The following is an 18231-nucleotide window of genomic DNA, read 5'->3' as shown; positions in this document are numbered from 1 at the left end:
TCTTACACTACAACAGCATGTGGAGAAAGGTGTTCCACACTATGTGCATACTGCAAATTCTGAAAACAGTACTCACCAAGCGAGCCTTCGCCAGCTGTTCCAAGGAGTTCCGCGGATTCAATGGACACCAGTGCTCTTCGAGGTTTGGAAGGTGGTTGTCGTGTTGGGGTCCCACCACTTTCCCCTCCACTATCATCTTCACTTGACACCTGGTCATCGCCAACTATTGTCATGCCTGCTTCCTGCAAATTTCAGGAAAATGGTACTGTAGGAAGATAGAAACTTAACTCATTTTCAATAGTTGTACATATGAAAATACAGCTCCTGCTACACAATTTAAAATCTTCAAAAGTACAATTTTATCTCAGACTGACATATCTTAAATTTAGTCAAATCTTCAGTCACAAGGTATCCAGTGTATCTCTCAAAATTACTCTCTCTCTCTCTCTCTCTCTCTCTCTCTCACCCCCCCCCCCCCCCCCCTCTAATTACTCCCCATTTCAGCCAGTATAGTTATGAGCCTTTTTGGAAGATTTAAACTGTTGTATGCTCCCCTAAATTCAAATCTGTGCATTTCTATGGCAGTGTGGTCCCATGTGTGCCAATTCAGTTTTAAGACAATATAATTAATTTATAGTTCTACCCACACAAGTGTGATTTGTTATTTAAGGCTGAATAACAAGTACACTGTTTTTGTTCTATTGATATCTGTTTATTTCAGACTAGTTTTTGGATTATTGGATCATCTTCAGGAAACAACTTACTACCATCTGAAAGGTACACTAGTTCTCAGGTAACCAAACATTATACGCGAAGATACAAGAGTTGTGAATCAAATTTGTTTCTCAATGTTGAATTTACACTTTAGACAATGGCCAATATTAAGCACAATACATAATTAAGCTACCCCATATTACAGGTTAAATGGTTACGATGTTAAAGCTTGTGAGGTCTTGGCATTGGTTGAGAAACTTAAACTGAGCACTCTTCATTTATATTGTGCAACAAACATGTTTTACATTGTAAATTACATTTTATGCAATTGACAATATTAATCACACAAAACATAATATTGCTATAATATTGTGTATTTTAACCATGTACTGTAATTAATGCTGCCCATTGCATAAAATGTAATTTACCATATAAAATATGTTTGTTGTACAACATAAATGAACAGTACTCAGTTCAACAGTTTCTCAGTTAATGTCAAGACCTCACAAATTTTACCAGTATAACAATTTAACCTGTAATAGTGTGCAGTTTAATTATTTATTGCATTTAATATTGCCCAGTGCGTAAAGTGTAATCTGAACATTAAGAAACAAGTCTGCTGCACAACACTCTTATGTAAGTGGATTGTATCTGTGGTGTCACCGCCAGACACCACACTTGCTAGGTGGTAGCCTTTAAATCGGCCGCGGTCCGCTAGTATACGTCGGACCCGCGTGTCGCCACTGTCAGTGATTGCAGACCGAGCGCCACCACACGGCAGGTCTAGAGAGACGTCCTGGCACTCGCCAGTTGTACAGCCAACTTTGCTAGGAAAGGTTCACTGACAATTACGCTCTCATTTGCCGAGACAATAGTTAGCATAGCCTTCAGCTATATCATTTGCTACGACCTAGCAAGGCGCCATAGCATTTTATAATTAATATTGTGAAGCTTGTACAGTAACGAGAGATGTACACCAATTGTGGATTAAAGTTAAGTATTATATCAACTACGAACTTTATTTGCTACTATTAATTCCCTTAACTGTTCCAGACCTCGCACCAGTCAGCGTGTAATTAAACGCGTGCATTTCGGCCTCCTCCAGCAACACAGTGTTGGCTCTTCTGCCAACACTACAGTATCTTTGCTTATAATGTATCAATACCTAAGAACTAGTTTCCCTTTCAGACACTAGTCAGGTGTTTCCTGACAAGGGCTCAATAAGCCATAAACTAGTATGAAACAAATAAAAATCAGTAGAAAAAAAAACAGTGTACTTGTTATTCAACCTTAAACAGGGAATTTTTCTACCAAGAAGTAATGGAAGAATCTATAAATAAGAGTAATTTGCTATTATTAGTCTTGTTCATCACAAATTTTGTACAAGAATTAAATCTAAGCATGTCAACAAAAATAAACATTTTTCGGAAACATAATCTAATTGGGTAGATGAAAAAGGCAGTCTTTTCTTCTCATCCCATCTGGTAAGTCTCCCCTGACCTGCTGTTCTGGCCGACTTTATCGAACTCTACCACATTTTCTAAATCTCAGCAGTCCCTTTCCTTCACTCCTCTTCCTTCCCCTTCAACCCTCCTGCCAGAACAAGGAGCCTCTGACTCTGAAAGATTGCAAACTTTGATACCTTTTATATGTGTGTTCTTCTGCTACTGTTTAGTGAGTAGATTTCTTTTTTAACTATTCAGTTATATTAAATTTAAACATGTGGTATTCTAAACATTGTAATAAGGCACATTGCAAAAACAAATAATTAAGAAATAAATAAATAAAACTAGAAAGAGAGGCATCTCTGCTAGTCATAATCAAACTACACAGAAATTTCATGAAACCACGACAGTATGTCATGTTTCTCTAGAATCGAAAATAAAAGTTAAGACACAATTGAATTGTGTAAAGAAATTCTCAGTTATAGTGGATGCTACCTTGATTAGGAGATCTCTTTCCTCAAGTTGAATTCGAAACCACTCTACTTCCTCCTTCAACTTCGTTGCTGCTCTCTTAAGCTGGTCATGCTCCCTGCATTTATCACGGTGTTCTCTCTGTAGAAAAAAACCATCAATTACTTCAGTGATGCAGAAAAGTGAAAAAGACTTGATTTTCAACGAGAATGAACAACCTTTCAAATTGGAAGGAAGAAGATAAAACTGAAAACTAATAATAACTGGAGGGATGGGGAGAATGCTACTTCCATCATGATTTTTCAATAAAAATCTGAATAGAAGGAGAAACAGAACAAACAGTAAAGGATAAATCTGGTGCAAGTCTGAGTAACAATCCTTAATATTACAATAAAATCATTACATTCAAATCTCCATGTGCTAACATTTTCAGCTAAGAAAAAATAGTGATATTATCAAACATGTTGCATGCCCCATTTCAAAGAGCGACAAGTAATCAAGTATAAGAATATGAGTAATATGCGTAAAAATTGTGTTATTAACAATAAGCTATCCACTAAATGCACAAATTATAACTTTAAAATAATTAGACATAAAAATGTAATTTTAATACTATACCTGCAGCTGTGCATGCTGTTCCTCCAGGTCTTCGAGTCTATCCTTTAACAGCTCCACTTGATATGTCAATGAAGCTTTCTCATTGTCCAACTGGGCATTCTGGACCATAGCTTTCCGGAACTTCTCCTCTACCTCCTTCAGCTCCAGCTGCAATTGTGTGCAAATGTATTTAATTTCTCTATTAATGAAAAAGTGCCTTTAATTCATAGCTATAGCTACATGATTAAATCATACTTTAATTAGATTATACTCACGTTCAACTTCTATTTTAGATGATTACTAGATGAATAATAAAATAAGATGTGATGAACAGGGAACACCAAAGAAAATTTTTTAATGAAAATGCCACTGTCCTTTCTTTAGGCAAAGGTTTAACCCTTTGACTGCTGGGGACTTGTTAACTTGTCATTCCCCACCATTCCCCTGGCACACCTGACATTTATAAGTGTGGCCCTTAGGTCTTCCCTACAGCACCAAGGCTGTGTTCACAGGTACCGTGCAACCTGCCTTTCCACTGCTAGGGACGAGCTCAGGCGCACTGAGTCAGAGCTACCTAAGCGCTACAGATGCGTAAACACGCAGAGCTGTCTTTCTGCCCTGCTCTTCCAGTAGCTGTTCAGAGGACTGACTGTATAGTTCAAGAGTGCATATATGTTTGTTGTTATGTTCCCTCTTTTCAGAATTCAAGTTCAATTCCTGTATTTTCATCAGTTTTCTTGTTTTCTACGTGAGAAATGTCACGTCGCCATGGTTGCACAGATAAAGAAATACTGGATATGCTCACTAAGTGCGACAGTGAGTGTGAATTATCTGACGTTGCTAGCAGTTATGAGTCTTCAACAGATTTCAAAGCTGTAGTCCTCAGCCCTTTATATCAGAGGGGAGAGCAAGAATTACAGTCAGCAGTTCTTCTGAATCCAAGGAATCAGAAAGTGACAGTGAAACGGATCAGAAAACAACGCGCTCAAGTGACTCATTTGACTGGAAAGAAACCAATTTCCACCCGTAAAACCATTACTTCGATGATTTGAGTTCAGGACACATATGTCAATTAGATACTGACCCAAGCACTCTTCCATTTTTTGTGATATTTATGTCTCAAAAACTGTTGCAATTTACTGCAGACGAAACAAATCGTTTTTATGTTCACACCAGAGAAAATACTGCAGAATCTGTAAATTCTCGACTGTCAAACTGTGAGGAAACGTATTGTTTTGCTGCTCTTTGCCTCCTAATGGCACAAATTAAGAAGTTAAATTAAGTGATTATTGGTCAAGGGATACACTTTTTAACACACCAGTTTCGTCCACTTCTGAGAATGTTACACTTCAGTGATAACTCTGCGAGTACTGGAGACGACAGTCTATTAAAAATTAGGACGATTGTTGACAAAGTTCATAAGACATTTCGTAATTCATTTCGCCCATATCACAAGCTCTGTATAGATGGAAGTCTCTTGCTGTTCAAAGGACTATTATATTTTAAGGAATTTATTCCAACCAAGTAAAGTAGATTGGGAATAAAGAAATTTGTACTGTGTGACTGTCAGAGTGGGCATATTTTGGATTTTATTGTATATACAGGTGCAACAATACCAATTGGGTTCCACAATTTGGGAAAAAGTGGCGACACAGTGGCAACTCTCATGGGATCGTATTTCGAACAGAGTCATATTCTGTATGTCGATAATTGGTACTCCAGCCTGGACCTGTTCCTCTGGCTTCACAACCACGGAACAGACACAACATACCAAAACTGCAGAAGAAATTAAAATGAGGAGAAACTGAGCTTAAGTCCACTGACAAGGTCTGTTGAAACAGAGAAGACTGACAGAAATAATGGTGAGAAAATAAAGAAACCATATTGTATTGTAGATTACAATTCGAGCATGGATGCAGCTGACCGTTGCGACATGTTACTGAGCTCTGTGGGATCAGTGCGTACGAGTGTGAAATGGTATAAGCAATTTCTTTTTCACATTCTGAATTTGTGCATTCTAAATGGTCGTGCTCTCCATCGGTCAGTAACTGGGCAAAAAATGGCACTCGCAGAGTTTCACCTTTCTCTCGTAAGGGAGATTGTAGAAAAATATGCTACAGGATGGAGAAAAGCTGGTAGGGGAGGGCACTACAATGACGAGAATCGTCTGCGATTCACAGGGAGACATTTTCTGGCTGTTATCGTGAGTGAACATCCGCAGAAAAGTACGCTAATGTACAGATGTGTGGTTTGCACGAAACAGAAAGTGCACCAGGAAACTAGATACCAATGCAAAACTTGCAATGTTCCATTATGTGTTGTACCCTGCTTTGAGACTTATCATACAAAGAAGCATTACTAATCACTGGGAACTAAATCCTGAAAAATTTATTGACACTTCTGAATGAATTACTTAAAAAAAAAAAAGAGGCAAAAATAAAAAATATATATCGCCAGTGCCGGTCCAAAGCCTGGATTGAAAAGAAGGATGGGAAATAAGCGCAACAGGTGTAAAATTATAAAACAAAGCCTGACGTCTTCATATGCAGCATTTTAGTGGCAAATTAACGGACTTGGTGACTGAGATGGTGCAATATCCATTCATCTGTCCAACTGTTGAGAACACTTTTTCTACAGAACATGTTGGCATATCATGTTCAAATTTATGTCACATACTTAAGTCTGTAGTTCCCTGCCAGTGTAAAAACATTAAACTTCCAAATCAATTCAATGGAAAGATTCGGCCATTTATGTCACACATTTTGAAACTCCCAAATTCACTCATCAAAACCTATAGCATACTTCCCGTTGATGTATAATCATGGAATGAAGCAAGCAGCAAGGGTTCACAGTACAAGTAAAATAAAAAATTAGGAACTTGTTAAATTGTACCTGTACCACATAAAAATATAATTTTGCCACTGGACCATACACTGCGTTCATTCATCATCCCTCAAAAGCATAAAGGATAAACATTACTGCATGCTAACATAAAATTGTAGTCAGGTTTTAGTAAATAAATAAAAATGTTTTATTACAGTTTTCTATCTACATACATAAACTGAAATTCCCCGCTCACTTCTTTTTGTATGTCCGGGCTAGTCTGAGGAAGTACCGTACAGATTTTGATATGGTCTTGGAATTCCCGGCATCAATATCTTGCCAGTATCAACTTCGATAACAGTCATCATTCAGCAGTTGTCAGTTGTGCTACTGGAGGAATGGAGTGCCCTACCACAAGAACTCCTTACAACCTTGTGGCCAGCATTGTAGCACACTGAAGACCAAGCACTGCCACCCATGGTGATCACAAGCCCTATTAAGAATCATGTTTACCTTTTGTAATGTCCAGGGGACCATCCTGAACCACAGTGATTTCAGTGTATTTATTGTCATTACACAAAAGTGTCACTTCTGGATGTCCCATTGCGTATTTCTTTCAGTTACCTTCTGTACTACACTGTAGCTGTTGTTTCTACGTACAGTCCAAGTGTCATCACACTGTGTTACTTGGCAATGTCACATCATTCGAAAGTTACCTTTGGCCTTAAGCTTTGCACATCAGTGTAGCTGGAGTGGGTGGGGCACATAATGGGGGTGAGAAAGAGACATTGTGCAGGAAGGGTGAGGGATAGCAGTATAATGGTGGAAGAGGATGCTGGTGCTGTCTGTGAAAGCAGTTGGGAATGTGGTGGGGACAGGATAAAGCTGCTAAGTACGGCATTGAGAGGCTGTGGCTAGTGGGCAGGTGGGGTGGGGTGGGGGGGGGTGGGGGGGGGGGAGGGAGGGGGTTGTGGGGTGGGGGGGTGGGGGGGGGGGGAGGGAGGGGGTTGTGGGGGGGGGGGGGAATTAGAGAAGAAGAAAGAAGTACGTAGGTGTGATAGAAAGCATGTGTAGTACTGGAGTGGGTGCACGGGTGCGAGGAAGGCGGCAACTAGCAAACACTGAGGCCAGGGATGTTAACAGGAATGAAGGATACATTGTAGACTGAAATCCCACCTGCCCATCTGAGAGGTGGTTGTGGTGGTGGTGGGACGAATCCAGATGGCACAGGCTGTAAGGCAGTTGAAGTGAAGCACTATATGTTGACACATATGCTCGGCAAATGGATGGTCCAGGTGTCTCTTGACCACAGTGTCTACAGCCCCTCATGCAGACAGCCAGCATGTTAGTTGTCATGCCCACGTAGAATGTGGTACAGTGGTTGCTGCTGAGTTGGTAAATCGCTTGGCTGTCTTCGTATGCTGCCCCACATTTGATGTGTTACGGGTGCCTGCAAAAGGACTGACAAAGTGATAGTGGGAGGACATATGGGACAGGTCTTGAATCTGCATAGTCCTTTTCTGTCTTCACATCTCTCCCTCCTCCCTCACCCAAACTAGCACAGATTTCACAGGCTGCACATAGTAGCCCTGTGCTGTCCTTACCACATCCCTACATGCACTCACTGGCAGCACTATCATCTTCCTCCTCCCCCACACTGCTATTCTGCTCCCTACCCCACACCTCTTCTGTATCTCCACTACCCACTCCAGTTAAACTGCTGCTCACCTTAGGCACAGTCACAGTCAGGCCTAAGCCCAGAGATGACAATGGCCAAGAGTGTGCAAGTTGTGTCTGTGTGTGAGACCTGTACATCTGACAAAGGACTTAGCCTGAATGCTTAATATTTTTCTGGCATTCTTTTCCAGTGTACCTTTCTGTGATCTAACACCTCTTCTACAGGCTGAGTAGCTGTCTACCCTTTCCATATTGTTGTTATTCCACTCCCAATTTTCCACTGTTAGAAACGAATGAGTAGTAACTGAGATACAGATCTAGTGATACCATGAATACAGAAGTATTCTTGTGGCTGTGCTTAACAGCTGCTCATTTTTTTCCTAAACTTAGTTTTTTTATGTTCTGCTGGTGCAGTTCTAACCATTTAGTCATCAACATTTTACATGGATCATGAAAGTAACCTTATGTTTACCACCACAGGCAACGATACCAACTGGTCAGCAGAAATGTTGGCAAATGGTTGTAGTGAAGGATTGTACAGATCGAATTCTCACAAATTCGAGTTTGAGAGAATTCGCCTGACGACGATAAGGAAGTTGGCTGCACGAAATGGTTCACAATCTAGTTAAATTGCTAATCAGATGTCCTGCCAGGGGAAGTATTGTTTCCAAAAATGGAAGGGCGACAGAAGACGTTGAAAGTAGAATCAAAAAGGCAAAAGGGGCCTTTGCGACCAGTCTGGACACCTCGTGACAAATTGTTGAAGGTAAAGCTTAAAATCTTTGACTCAAATGTAAAATCTGTTCCCTTTTATGGGCGTGAGACATGGAAGGTGACAGCAAAAATTAAAACAAGAGTACAAACTTTCAGCAATAAATGTTTGAGGACTATACTGGGAGTATGCTGGCCAAATGTTATCTCAAACCAAGAATTACGGCAATGCACCCAACAATGGAAAGCCGAGATAACTGTAACAGGAAGGAAATGGAGATGGATTGGATACACCCTGAGAAGGGCCCCGCAACATATTCCAAAGCAGACTTTAGAATGGAACCCACAAGGAGCAAGGAGGAAGGAGGAGAGGCAGACCGAGGTCGACCTGGCAGAGGACTGTTGAAGCTGAGGTGGCAGCCATTGGCCGCTCCTGGAGTAACATCAAGAAGATGGCAACAAACAGGGTCAGATGGAAAGCTCTAACATGTGCCCTAAGCTCCACAACAGAGTAAAGGAATTAACACAACACTAACACACTATTCAGATGACTGAATTAAGGACACTGGCACATGGTATTCAGTGAAGTCTGGTCCAGTAAACAAATCTGGTCCAGTAAACAAATTAACAGCAACAACAAACAGTTATAATCAAATGAAACTTCATGTAAGAAAATTACATCATTTTCCTGATTTGTACCATATCCCGCTTTACAACAGGAGAAAAGAGAGCGATCTACAAGAAGGAATGCAATGAAACTATAATGGCAGGGATATTATACTATACATTATGAAAAGGTGACAATCTGCCTACGCAGGAGCTTAGAGCCTGCCGTTTTCAGACATTTTCATCAATTGCTGCGTGGTGGGCACTCGGGCATCCATAAGACAGATGAAAACTTGCGAGCATGTAATGTGGAAGGGCATGGAAGCAAAGTTCAGAAGTGAGTAACTAGATGTGAAGAGTGTAAGTGAGGGAAATCCAGCGTCAGTAACAGATGGGCCTCTTACAGTCTACTCATGAGTTCCAGCCCTTCAACAATTTATTTACAAATTATCTTGGCCCATTCTTACACACAAAGGACTGTAATCATTGTGTGTTCGTGGTGGCAGTTCATGTGGCTTAGTCCAAGTAAGGAGACCACAACAGTAACAAAACACTCAGTATCTATCAACCATTTTTCTGAGCTTCGGCCCACCCAACAAAGAACTAGGGACAGAGCACCGAAGTGGCTTAACACAGCTTGCCATGAATCGCACAGAACAAACACAGCAAAGTTGATCTTTGCATTCAAGATCAACACCTCATTGAGCAACCTCTAGTCCTTCAACAACCTACGACCAGAATGTTCCGAGCTCGAAAATCAGAGGATTAAGTGGGAGGCTGCGAGGATGAACACTACTCTCACCCATCAGAGGGAAGTCTGCACTTATAACCGGGAGAGGCATGTGGCATCAGTGGCAGTGGGTGACAAGGTATACACGAAGAATGTGTGGGGCAGAGTAAAGGGGAAAAAGGGACAAGGGGGAAGATGCTCCTGCGATATGTAGGCCCATGTGATGTCATTAAGATTCTGTCTTGGTTGAGGACCTGCAGACCCACAGAAAGATCCGTGCCCTTATAAGGCAGCTCAAGTTGGGTGGCACGGAAAGAGAGAACTGTTTGAAGGTGTTGTGCAGCTGGAGTGTATCCCCCACCCCCAAGATTCACTTAGGGGAATGAGGTCGAGAGTTTGATGTGTACCTATTGATTTCTCTCCACAGTACAATCCAAGTGCATTGCCTACTCTGGACTAGAGCGTACATGTCGCAGCTAAAGGAAGGCTGTTAAGCAGGGTACAAGTGCGGAACATAGTGACAGTGTTACGCTCTCAACATGTCAGGCTGTAAGCTGAAGTTCCCTCTTGTCGGGGTCAAGGCAGTGTCCACGCCCGATACAACTAGGCAGTGCTAGTGGAGTCTTGGACCGACTGCAGCGTACGCCAGAGAGAGAGACATCAGCCAGCGAATGTGTCAGCCTATTGGTTACGTATGAGTTATCGATGATGTGCTGTGCAGAGGCTGTACTCTTAGTTTTCATCATGCTGTTTAATGGTTAGCATTCACCAGTTCCACCTAGGAGCATATTTTCCTGCGACTCAGTGAAATAGTGTTTTATTGGTGCTGGTTGTGTACGAATTAATGGGCCGCGGGTTTAACCTATAGTGGGGGCAAAAGGGTGCTTTTGTTGGAAGTGTTAATCCACCCTATGTTCTGCTTACCATTAATCTGTGAAACTGTTGCCCAATGTGTTTCTGTATATCTTAATTCACGATCTTATCATGGGCACTAGCTTACACCTATTTTGAAAAATGATTGGAGACTCATGTGTCTGGTTCTCTTAATGTACAAACTGATTGAGTTTTTCTGCCTGTTTTAGAAGTCCTCTAATTATTGTGTAAACTAGATATTATTTGGTGCAGAGTGCAAGCTCACTGGCGGCTGGGACCAACACTAACCTGAAAATATTGATGCTAGCCCACGTGGAATTAAGTACATGCTGGTTTAAGGAATATACCTTGTGCTCTGTGTAAGCATGTATGGGTAAAGGTTATTGGCTGAACTCATGTTCCCTTCAGCTGTATTGATTGGAGGTATTATTTCTTTGCACATTCTGTCTAATTATCTCTGGTTTTCTTTAAAGGACTGAAGTTTTAAGCCTCTGATGAAGGTTCACTGCCTTGCTATCAGGGACTTCAATAAGTAAATCTCGATAAAGAAGGACTGTTAGTATGTCTGGATCTTCTGGGCCCATTACAAAAGGTGAAGGGCATGTTTCCAAGTACTGGTTGTGCTGAACATTGTACCAAAGTGGGTTAGATACTATCCCTTGCAAAATACCATGCCAAAATTATCAGCAAAATTCTAAAAGATGATTATTTTTTGAATGCAGTGAAGCCCCTCTGCCTGTTGTAAGATATTGAATTCAGTTTACATTGTGGTAATGAAAGAACGTTTTGGAGGAGAATATTATAAAAGCAGATTTTGAAGTCCACATACTGACCAGGACCAATCCCAACAGAACATGCCCAGACAATCGGTGGAACTCTGTGAAGCGCAATGTGTAAAGGCATATAAGAACTGGGCCAAGAAATAGCGAGAAATTGAGGGTACGACTAATAATGTGTGTTGTCTACTGTCTTGTTTTGAAAGAAGTCAAGCAGCATTTTCAAGTAATGTTTTCAATTCCCTCCACTGGCTGATACGACAGGAGGAAATACAGAAGATCGCACTGACAATGATGCAGCAAAAAGCTGCTGAATACAGAAAGACCTATGACAAGTGTGGGTTCATCAAGTATGAGATGGTGATTTAATTCTGGTACACTCACACACACAAAATCATCAAAATTTAAGGACAGAATCCAGAAGTTTCACCACTACTACATAGGACCCATTTGGAATAATGAGATAATATATCCAAATGTCATCGCTGTTGAATAGATCAAGATTGGTAAATACTGAGATGTGCAAAAAGTTGAGAATATCAAACTGTATTACTATTATTATATATAAAAACAAAGATGAGGTGACTTACCGAACGAAAGCGCTGGCAGGTCGATACACACACAAACAAACACAAACATACACACAAAATTCAAGCTTTCGCAACAAACTGTTGCCTCATCAGGAAAGAGGGAAGGAGAGGGGAAGACGAAAGGAAGTGGGTTTTAAGGGAGAGGGTAAGGAGTCATTCCAATCCCGGGAGCGGAAAGACTTACCTTAGGGGAAAAAAAGGAAAGGTATACACTCGCACACACGCACATATCCATCCACACATACAGACACAAGCAGACATAAATATGCATTTGTGACAGCAGAGAAAAAGACAGGTCTCCACACTTATGGAAAAAGTCAGTCATAGCCTTTCTGAATAAGCACTTGTAAAATAAAGTAATAGTCACTGATTCTCATTATTACATCTTTAAGTTATCAAACAGCTCTTACACATGCAATGCAATAGCAAAATGCACTTCCTAGCATAAATACGTACCCTAACATCCCGAAGGTTGATACCTTCCTCCAAAGAGTCCTCGGAAGATCTGCGGCTGGACGTATAACTCCCACTACTGCCACCTGCACCGGCAGACAGTCTTCCTGATGTAACAGTGGCTGCCACACGCGCTGCTCGTGATGTTGGATCTGACGAAATGAGAATGCCTCTATAAGGAAATAGTTTATATGCCGTAATTAAATTTCTTACCACAACTTTAGACTATGAGAAGTAAGTGAAACTTATTGATAGATTGAAACTGTGTGCCCAACCAGGACTTGAAACCAGAAACTACTTCTCATGAACAATGGTAGTGCACAAATCACAATCCGTCCTCACAGTTCCACATCTGCCAATATCTCTCCTACTTTACAAACCTTACAGAACCTCTCCTGTATAGCTTGCTGAACTAGCCCAAACGGGTAAAGGTTATCACAAAGAAATGGATTCCCGCAAAACCTAAGGGTTGTTATGGGGGTTGTTACCCGATTTAGGACTCATTGCAGTGCTCATATCGAATGGGCTTGCTGTGTAGGCAAGAAAGGCATGGCTCTAGGCTCGAGTCCTGCTCTGGCACACAGGTTTCATCTGTCAAGAAGTTTCAAAACATGACACACTCCATTGCTGAGTGAAAGATTGCTTTGCAAACAATCCCGAGCAAAGGCTAAGCCATTTCTTCATACCTTTTCTTTGGAGAGTGCTAGTTCAGCAAAGTATGCAGAAGAACTACTGTGAAGTTCAGAGAGTCTGAGAGAAGTACTGACAAAATCGAAGCTGTCAGGACAGATCTTAAGCTGTGGCTGGGTAGATCAGTCAGAGAGTTTATCGACTGCAAAGAGCATCATTCCCGGTTCGAGTCCCACTAAGCAGTTCGAATCAGTCAGTATCAATCCACTCCACTGCAGAGCGAAATATTAATTCTGGAGTACTGAGTAATTTAATTTTCACACAGCATATTTAATTTTGCAAACTAGATTATTTCATTCCTTCAAGTGCAGGTGGACAATTGAAGAAGGTGGAAAGTGTCAAGTACTTGGGAAGTGTGATACAGAAAAATGGAGGAAATTAGAAATATCAGTGCACTTGGCAGAAAGGCAGAATTATTTCTGTGAAGTGTTCTTTTCCTGTGCTCAAGTCACTACACAAAAAAGCAAAGAAGTGATATATAGAAGTCATTAATCCCAATACTTACCTATGCATCTGAAACATGGGTAATGAAGAAAAAGAGATGCAAGCAGATAACAGGCAAATGAAACAAAGTTCCTCAGAATTAATATAGTAGTAATAAGGAGGGATACAATGAGGAATGAAAGGGCAAGAGAAATAGCGAAAGGGGCACCCTTGCAGAGCAGGACAGAAGCAACAAGGCTATGATGGTATGAGCACTTAAAGAGAATGGAAAACAAGAGGATTCTCATGGCGAAATCCTGGCATTAATGGGCTATGGAAGCAGATGGCCAACACGAGAGCCTTTGTTAACAGTATGACATTGCCTGCAGCGCCTCTTCTGGGCTCATGTCCATATTGGTTGAACCCTATATGACTGGAAAACTGTGGCCTCGTCAGATGAGTCTCAATTTTAGTTGGTAAGAACTGATGGTAGGGTTTGAGTGTGGTGCAGACCCCACTAGGCCATGGACCCAAGTTGTCAGCAATACACTGTGAATACAATGATGTTGACTCCATAATGGTGTGGCTTGTGTTTACATGGAGTGGACAGGGTCCTCTGGTCAAACAAACTATTATTGACTGTAAACGATTATGTTCAGCTGCTTGAAACCATCTACAGCCATTCAGAGGACTTCAGGTTCCCAAACAATGATGGAATTTTTATGGATTACAATGTGCCATGTCACCAGGGCACAACTGTTTGTGGTTGGTTTGAAGAACATTCACGACACAATGAGTGAATGATTTGGCCACCCAAATCACCCAACGTGAATCTCGTTGGACATTTAGGGGACACAATCGAGATGTCAATTTGTGCAAAAACACCCACATTGGCAACACTTTCACAATTACGGGTGGCTATAGAGGCAGCATGGCCAACTATTTCTGCAGTGGACTTCCAATGACTTGTTGAATCCATGCCACATCCAGATGCTGCACTACACAGAGAAAATGGATCTCCAATACAATATTAAGAGGTATCCAATGGCTTTTGCCATCGCAGTGTATTATTGTGCCAAAAACCAACCTATAAGCAGACTTCAGTAGTGTAACATTGTTACAGAAAGGAGTTAGGTACATGGATACATGTATTCAATCTGCCAGAGCATATTAAATGTCTCACAGGTTTTGTGGGGAAGTTTAAGATTGTATTCAAAAACTTTCTGTTGGACAATTCCTTCTCCACTCAAAAGTCTATTCACAGTAAATCTTAAAATTTAACTGTAATATGAAACTCTTTCATAAAGTCAGGTCATTTCATAGTACTTCTATTGAAGAAATAGATTTAAACAAATAGGTGCTACCTTTAATAAATATACAACTAACAAGCACAACTTCAAAGATTTAATTCATGGGTGAGTTTTCTGAACCAGCTGAAGTGACAAAAGACAAGGGAATGGTATATTCCCATAACTTCATACTATGTCCTGGACAAACCCAAAGAACAGGAAAAAGCATTTGATATTGACAAAATTAAGAATCAAATTGTAGTGGGCTACAGGCAAGAAGATATTACTATCAACTGTTAAGTATTTTCTGATGTTATGCTATTACCAAAGAACACTGCATAAGAAGGAGCAAATTTCATGGGCCAAGAAAAGGTGGCAATAATTACTGATTGTACAGCAACCATGAACTACACAAGACACATGGCAGAATATTAGACACTACAGAAAAGTAAAGCATAAAAATCTTTGTGCAGGTCACAAAAAATGGGCAACACTAGTTTCACAACAAGAACCTTTAACAAGCCAGCAGAAAAGACAACTTATCATAAACAAAAATCTGCAACAAATTAACATTATAAAAAAGGACATAAATGCCAAAAACATATTTAGAATGAATATATATATGTAAAGTTGAGGAACTAGAAGCTATATGCAGGAAGAAACAGCTTTGGACAGAAGAAAAGAAACTAATCTAGGAAAAGTGATATCACTGGAGTCTTAACACATGCTCCACCATATATGAAAGATGGTCCAAGAAGAAAGTAAATAGAACATTAAAAAATCATTTGCAATCAAAAAAATCATAATCAGGAAAGTAAAGGCCTAATAGAAATTACTCTGTTAGTTGATACGTGTTAGACAGATCACAAATTTGATATATTGTTATGAGGTGTAAGATTATACTTAAAAAAACTATTTATTGATACCAAGCAAAGAACAATCAGATTTGATCATTTCATTGACAATGAGATCATCAGAAATGAACCACTAGCTCAGTTCAAGAAGACTGGGGAAGGAATTTTGCTGTAAGTTATTTAAATACCTGAACTGACTTAGGGAGACCATAAACAACCTAAATTAGGATTGCCAGCCAAACTGAAGGTCAGATCCTTAACAACAGTGTCATTTCATAACAAAATACAGGATTCAATTTGCCTACAGAATAAAACTGTCAGCTTATAGTGCCTTAAATGCAAAAAATAAGAATGCTAGTATTCAGTACAACAAGTGATAGTCCTAAAGTTTTTATTATCCCCTCATAAAAAAATAAGTAATTCATTTTTTGATTGTTTGCAGTTACATGTGTGCATTGCTGGTACACATTGAAAACCCAGTGCCACAGTACCGTAGCAGGTCAATGATGGCCCACAAAAATATGGTGCAGCCCATCTCCACTTGATCAGTAAGTTGTACTATTTTCTTTTGCCTCATCTGGAGATATGCTGTAGTGCTGTGGCACAAAGGTTCCAATGTGTTCCAGGACTGCAGCCATGTACCTGCAAACAAAAAAGTAACTACGTAACTACTTTTTTTTTTTCACAGTGACAGTTAAAACTTTATGACTGTCCTTCACAAACTGATTACAAATCAGGGCCAGTAAATAAGAAAGTAAAGCGTCTGAATGTGGAGTCAGAAACTCTGGACCTGGTTATCATTATGCTAAAATATTGCACCCAGGCAGCACTAATGAAGGGTGGTACTTCTGTCAGTAAGGTGTCCTCAATGCACGGTTGAGTAACAAGGTACTTGAATGTTAAGTATCTAGAGAAAATGGGAAATAATATGTCATATCCTGACAATGGATACTGAACCAGAATGACACTGATATGTCGCCACCTCAGTGTCTGTTACAGACAAAATTGACCACCAATTATCAATAATTCTACATCTCCATCTACAACCACATGGGTACACTGCAAATCACATTTAAGTGCCTGGCAGGGGGCTCACAGAATCACCTTCACAATAATTCTCTATTATTCCTAACTCGTACAGTGTGAGCTCTGATTTCCCTTACTTTATTGTGATGATTGTTTCTCCCTGTGTAGGTTGGCATCAAAAAAATATTTTCGCATTTGGAGAGAAAGTTGGTGATTGAAATTTTGTGAGAATATTCTGCCACTATGAAAAACGCCTTTGTTTTAATTATATCCATCCCAAGTCCTGTATAGCTTCAGTGACATCTCCCCTATTTTGAGATAATACAAGCCCTTCTCTGAACTTTCTTGATTTACTCCATTAATCCTATCCAGTAAGGATCCCACCCATGCAGCAGTATCCTAAAAATGGACGGACAAGTGCAGGCGGTCTCTTTAGTAGATCTCTGTGCCTTCCAATTTAAGTTATTTGTGACTGTAATTCCTAGGTATTTACTTGAATTTACAGCTTTTAGATTTGACTGATTTATCGTGAAATTGAAGTTTAACGGATTCCTTTTAGCACTTGTGGATGACCTCACACTTTCTGTTATTTATGGTCAATTGCCAATTTTTGCACCATACAGATATCTTTTCTAAATCATTTTTTCATTTGCTTTGATCTTCTGATGACTTTACCAGTCGATAAATGACAGCATCACCTGCAAAACAACCTAGGACGGCTTCTCAGGTTGTCTCCTAAATCATTTATGTAAATGAGGAACTACAAAGCACCTATAACATTACCTTGAGAAACGCCAGATATCACTCTGTTTTTACTCGATAACTTTCTGTCAATTGCTGTGAACTGTCACCTCTCTGACAAGAAATCAGGAATCTAGTCACGTAAGCACAAAGCCATTTGTGTAGTACAATGTCAAAAGCCTTCTGGAAATCTAGAAATATGGAATCAATTTGAAATCACTTCTCAATAGCACTCAACACTCCGTGTAAGTAAACAGCTAGTTGTGCTTCACAAGAATGATGTTTTCTAAATCCATGTTGACTATATGTCAATGACTTATGTTGAGATAATGTATAATGTTCAAACACAATACATATCCCAAAATTCTGCTGCATATCGACATTAATGGTATGGGCCTGTAATTTAGTGGATTACTCCTACTACCTTTCTTGACTATTGGTGTGACCTGTGCAACTTTCCAGTCTTTGGGTAGAGATCGTTTGTCGAGCAAACAGCTGCATATGAGTGTTAAGTATGGAGCTATTGTATCAGTATACTCTGAAAGGAATCTAACTGGTATACAGTCTGGACCAGAAGACTTGCTTTCGTTAAGTGATTAAAGTTGCTTCACTACTCCAAGGATATATGTTTCTATGTTCCTTATGTGTGCAGCTGTTCTTGATTCAAATTCTGGAATATTTACTTTATCTTTTTTTTTTTTGTTAAGGCATTTCAGAAGGCTGTGTTTAGTAACTCTGCTTT

At 40.1% G+C, this 18231-nt stretch overlaps 1 protein-coding gene across 4 annotated transcripts in view; it reads right to left on the bottom strand.

Moving 5' to 3' along the window:
• The window catches only part of LOC124606969 (leucine-rich repeat flightless-interacting protein 2), a 228718-nt gene that overhangs the window by 46431 nt on the left and 164056 nt on the right, over positions 1 to 18231 (bottom strand). For all 4 annotated transcript variants that reach the window (XM_047139109.1, XM_047139110.1, XM_047139108.1 and 1 more), the window contains 4 exons: positions 12470 to 12618; positions 3249 to 3395; positions 2655 to 2771; positions 77 to 242 (listed from right to left, as the gene is read on the bottom strand). In XM_047139109.1, coding sequence (XP_046995065.1) covers positions 77 to 242; positions 2655 to 2771; positions 3249 to 3395; positions 12470 to 12618 — 579 coding nt within the window. The remainder of the gene's footprint in view (positions 1 to 76; positions 243 to 2654; positions 2772 to 3248; positions 3396 to 12469; positions 12619 to 18231) is intronic.

The sequence above is a fragment of the Schistocerca americana genome, chromosome 3, assembly GCF_021461395.2.
Source record: "Schistocerca americana isolate TAMUIC-IGC-003095 chromosome 3, iqSchAmer2.1, whole genome shotgun sequence".
In the NCBI taxonomy this organism is placed as follows: domain Eukaryota; kingdom Metazoa; phylum Arthropoda; class Insecta; order Orthoptera; family Acrididae; genus Schistocerca; species Schistocerca americana.
The sequence above is the reverse complement of the archived record's forward strand: the minus strand, read 5'-3'. Positions and strand labels throughout refer to the sequence as shown.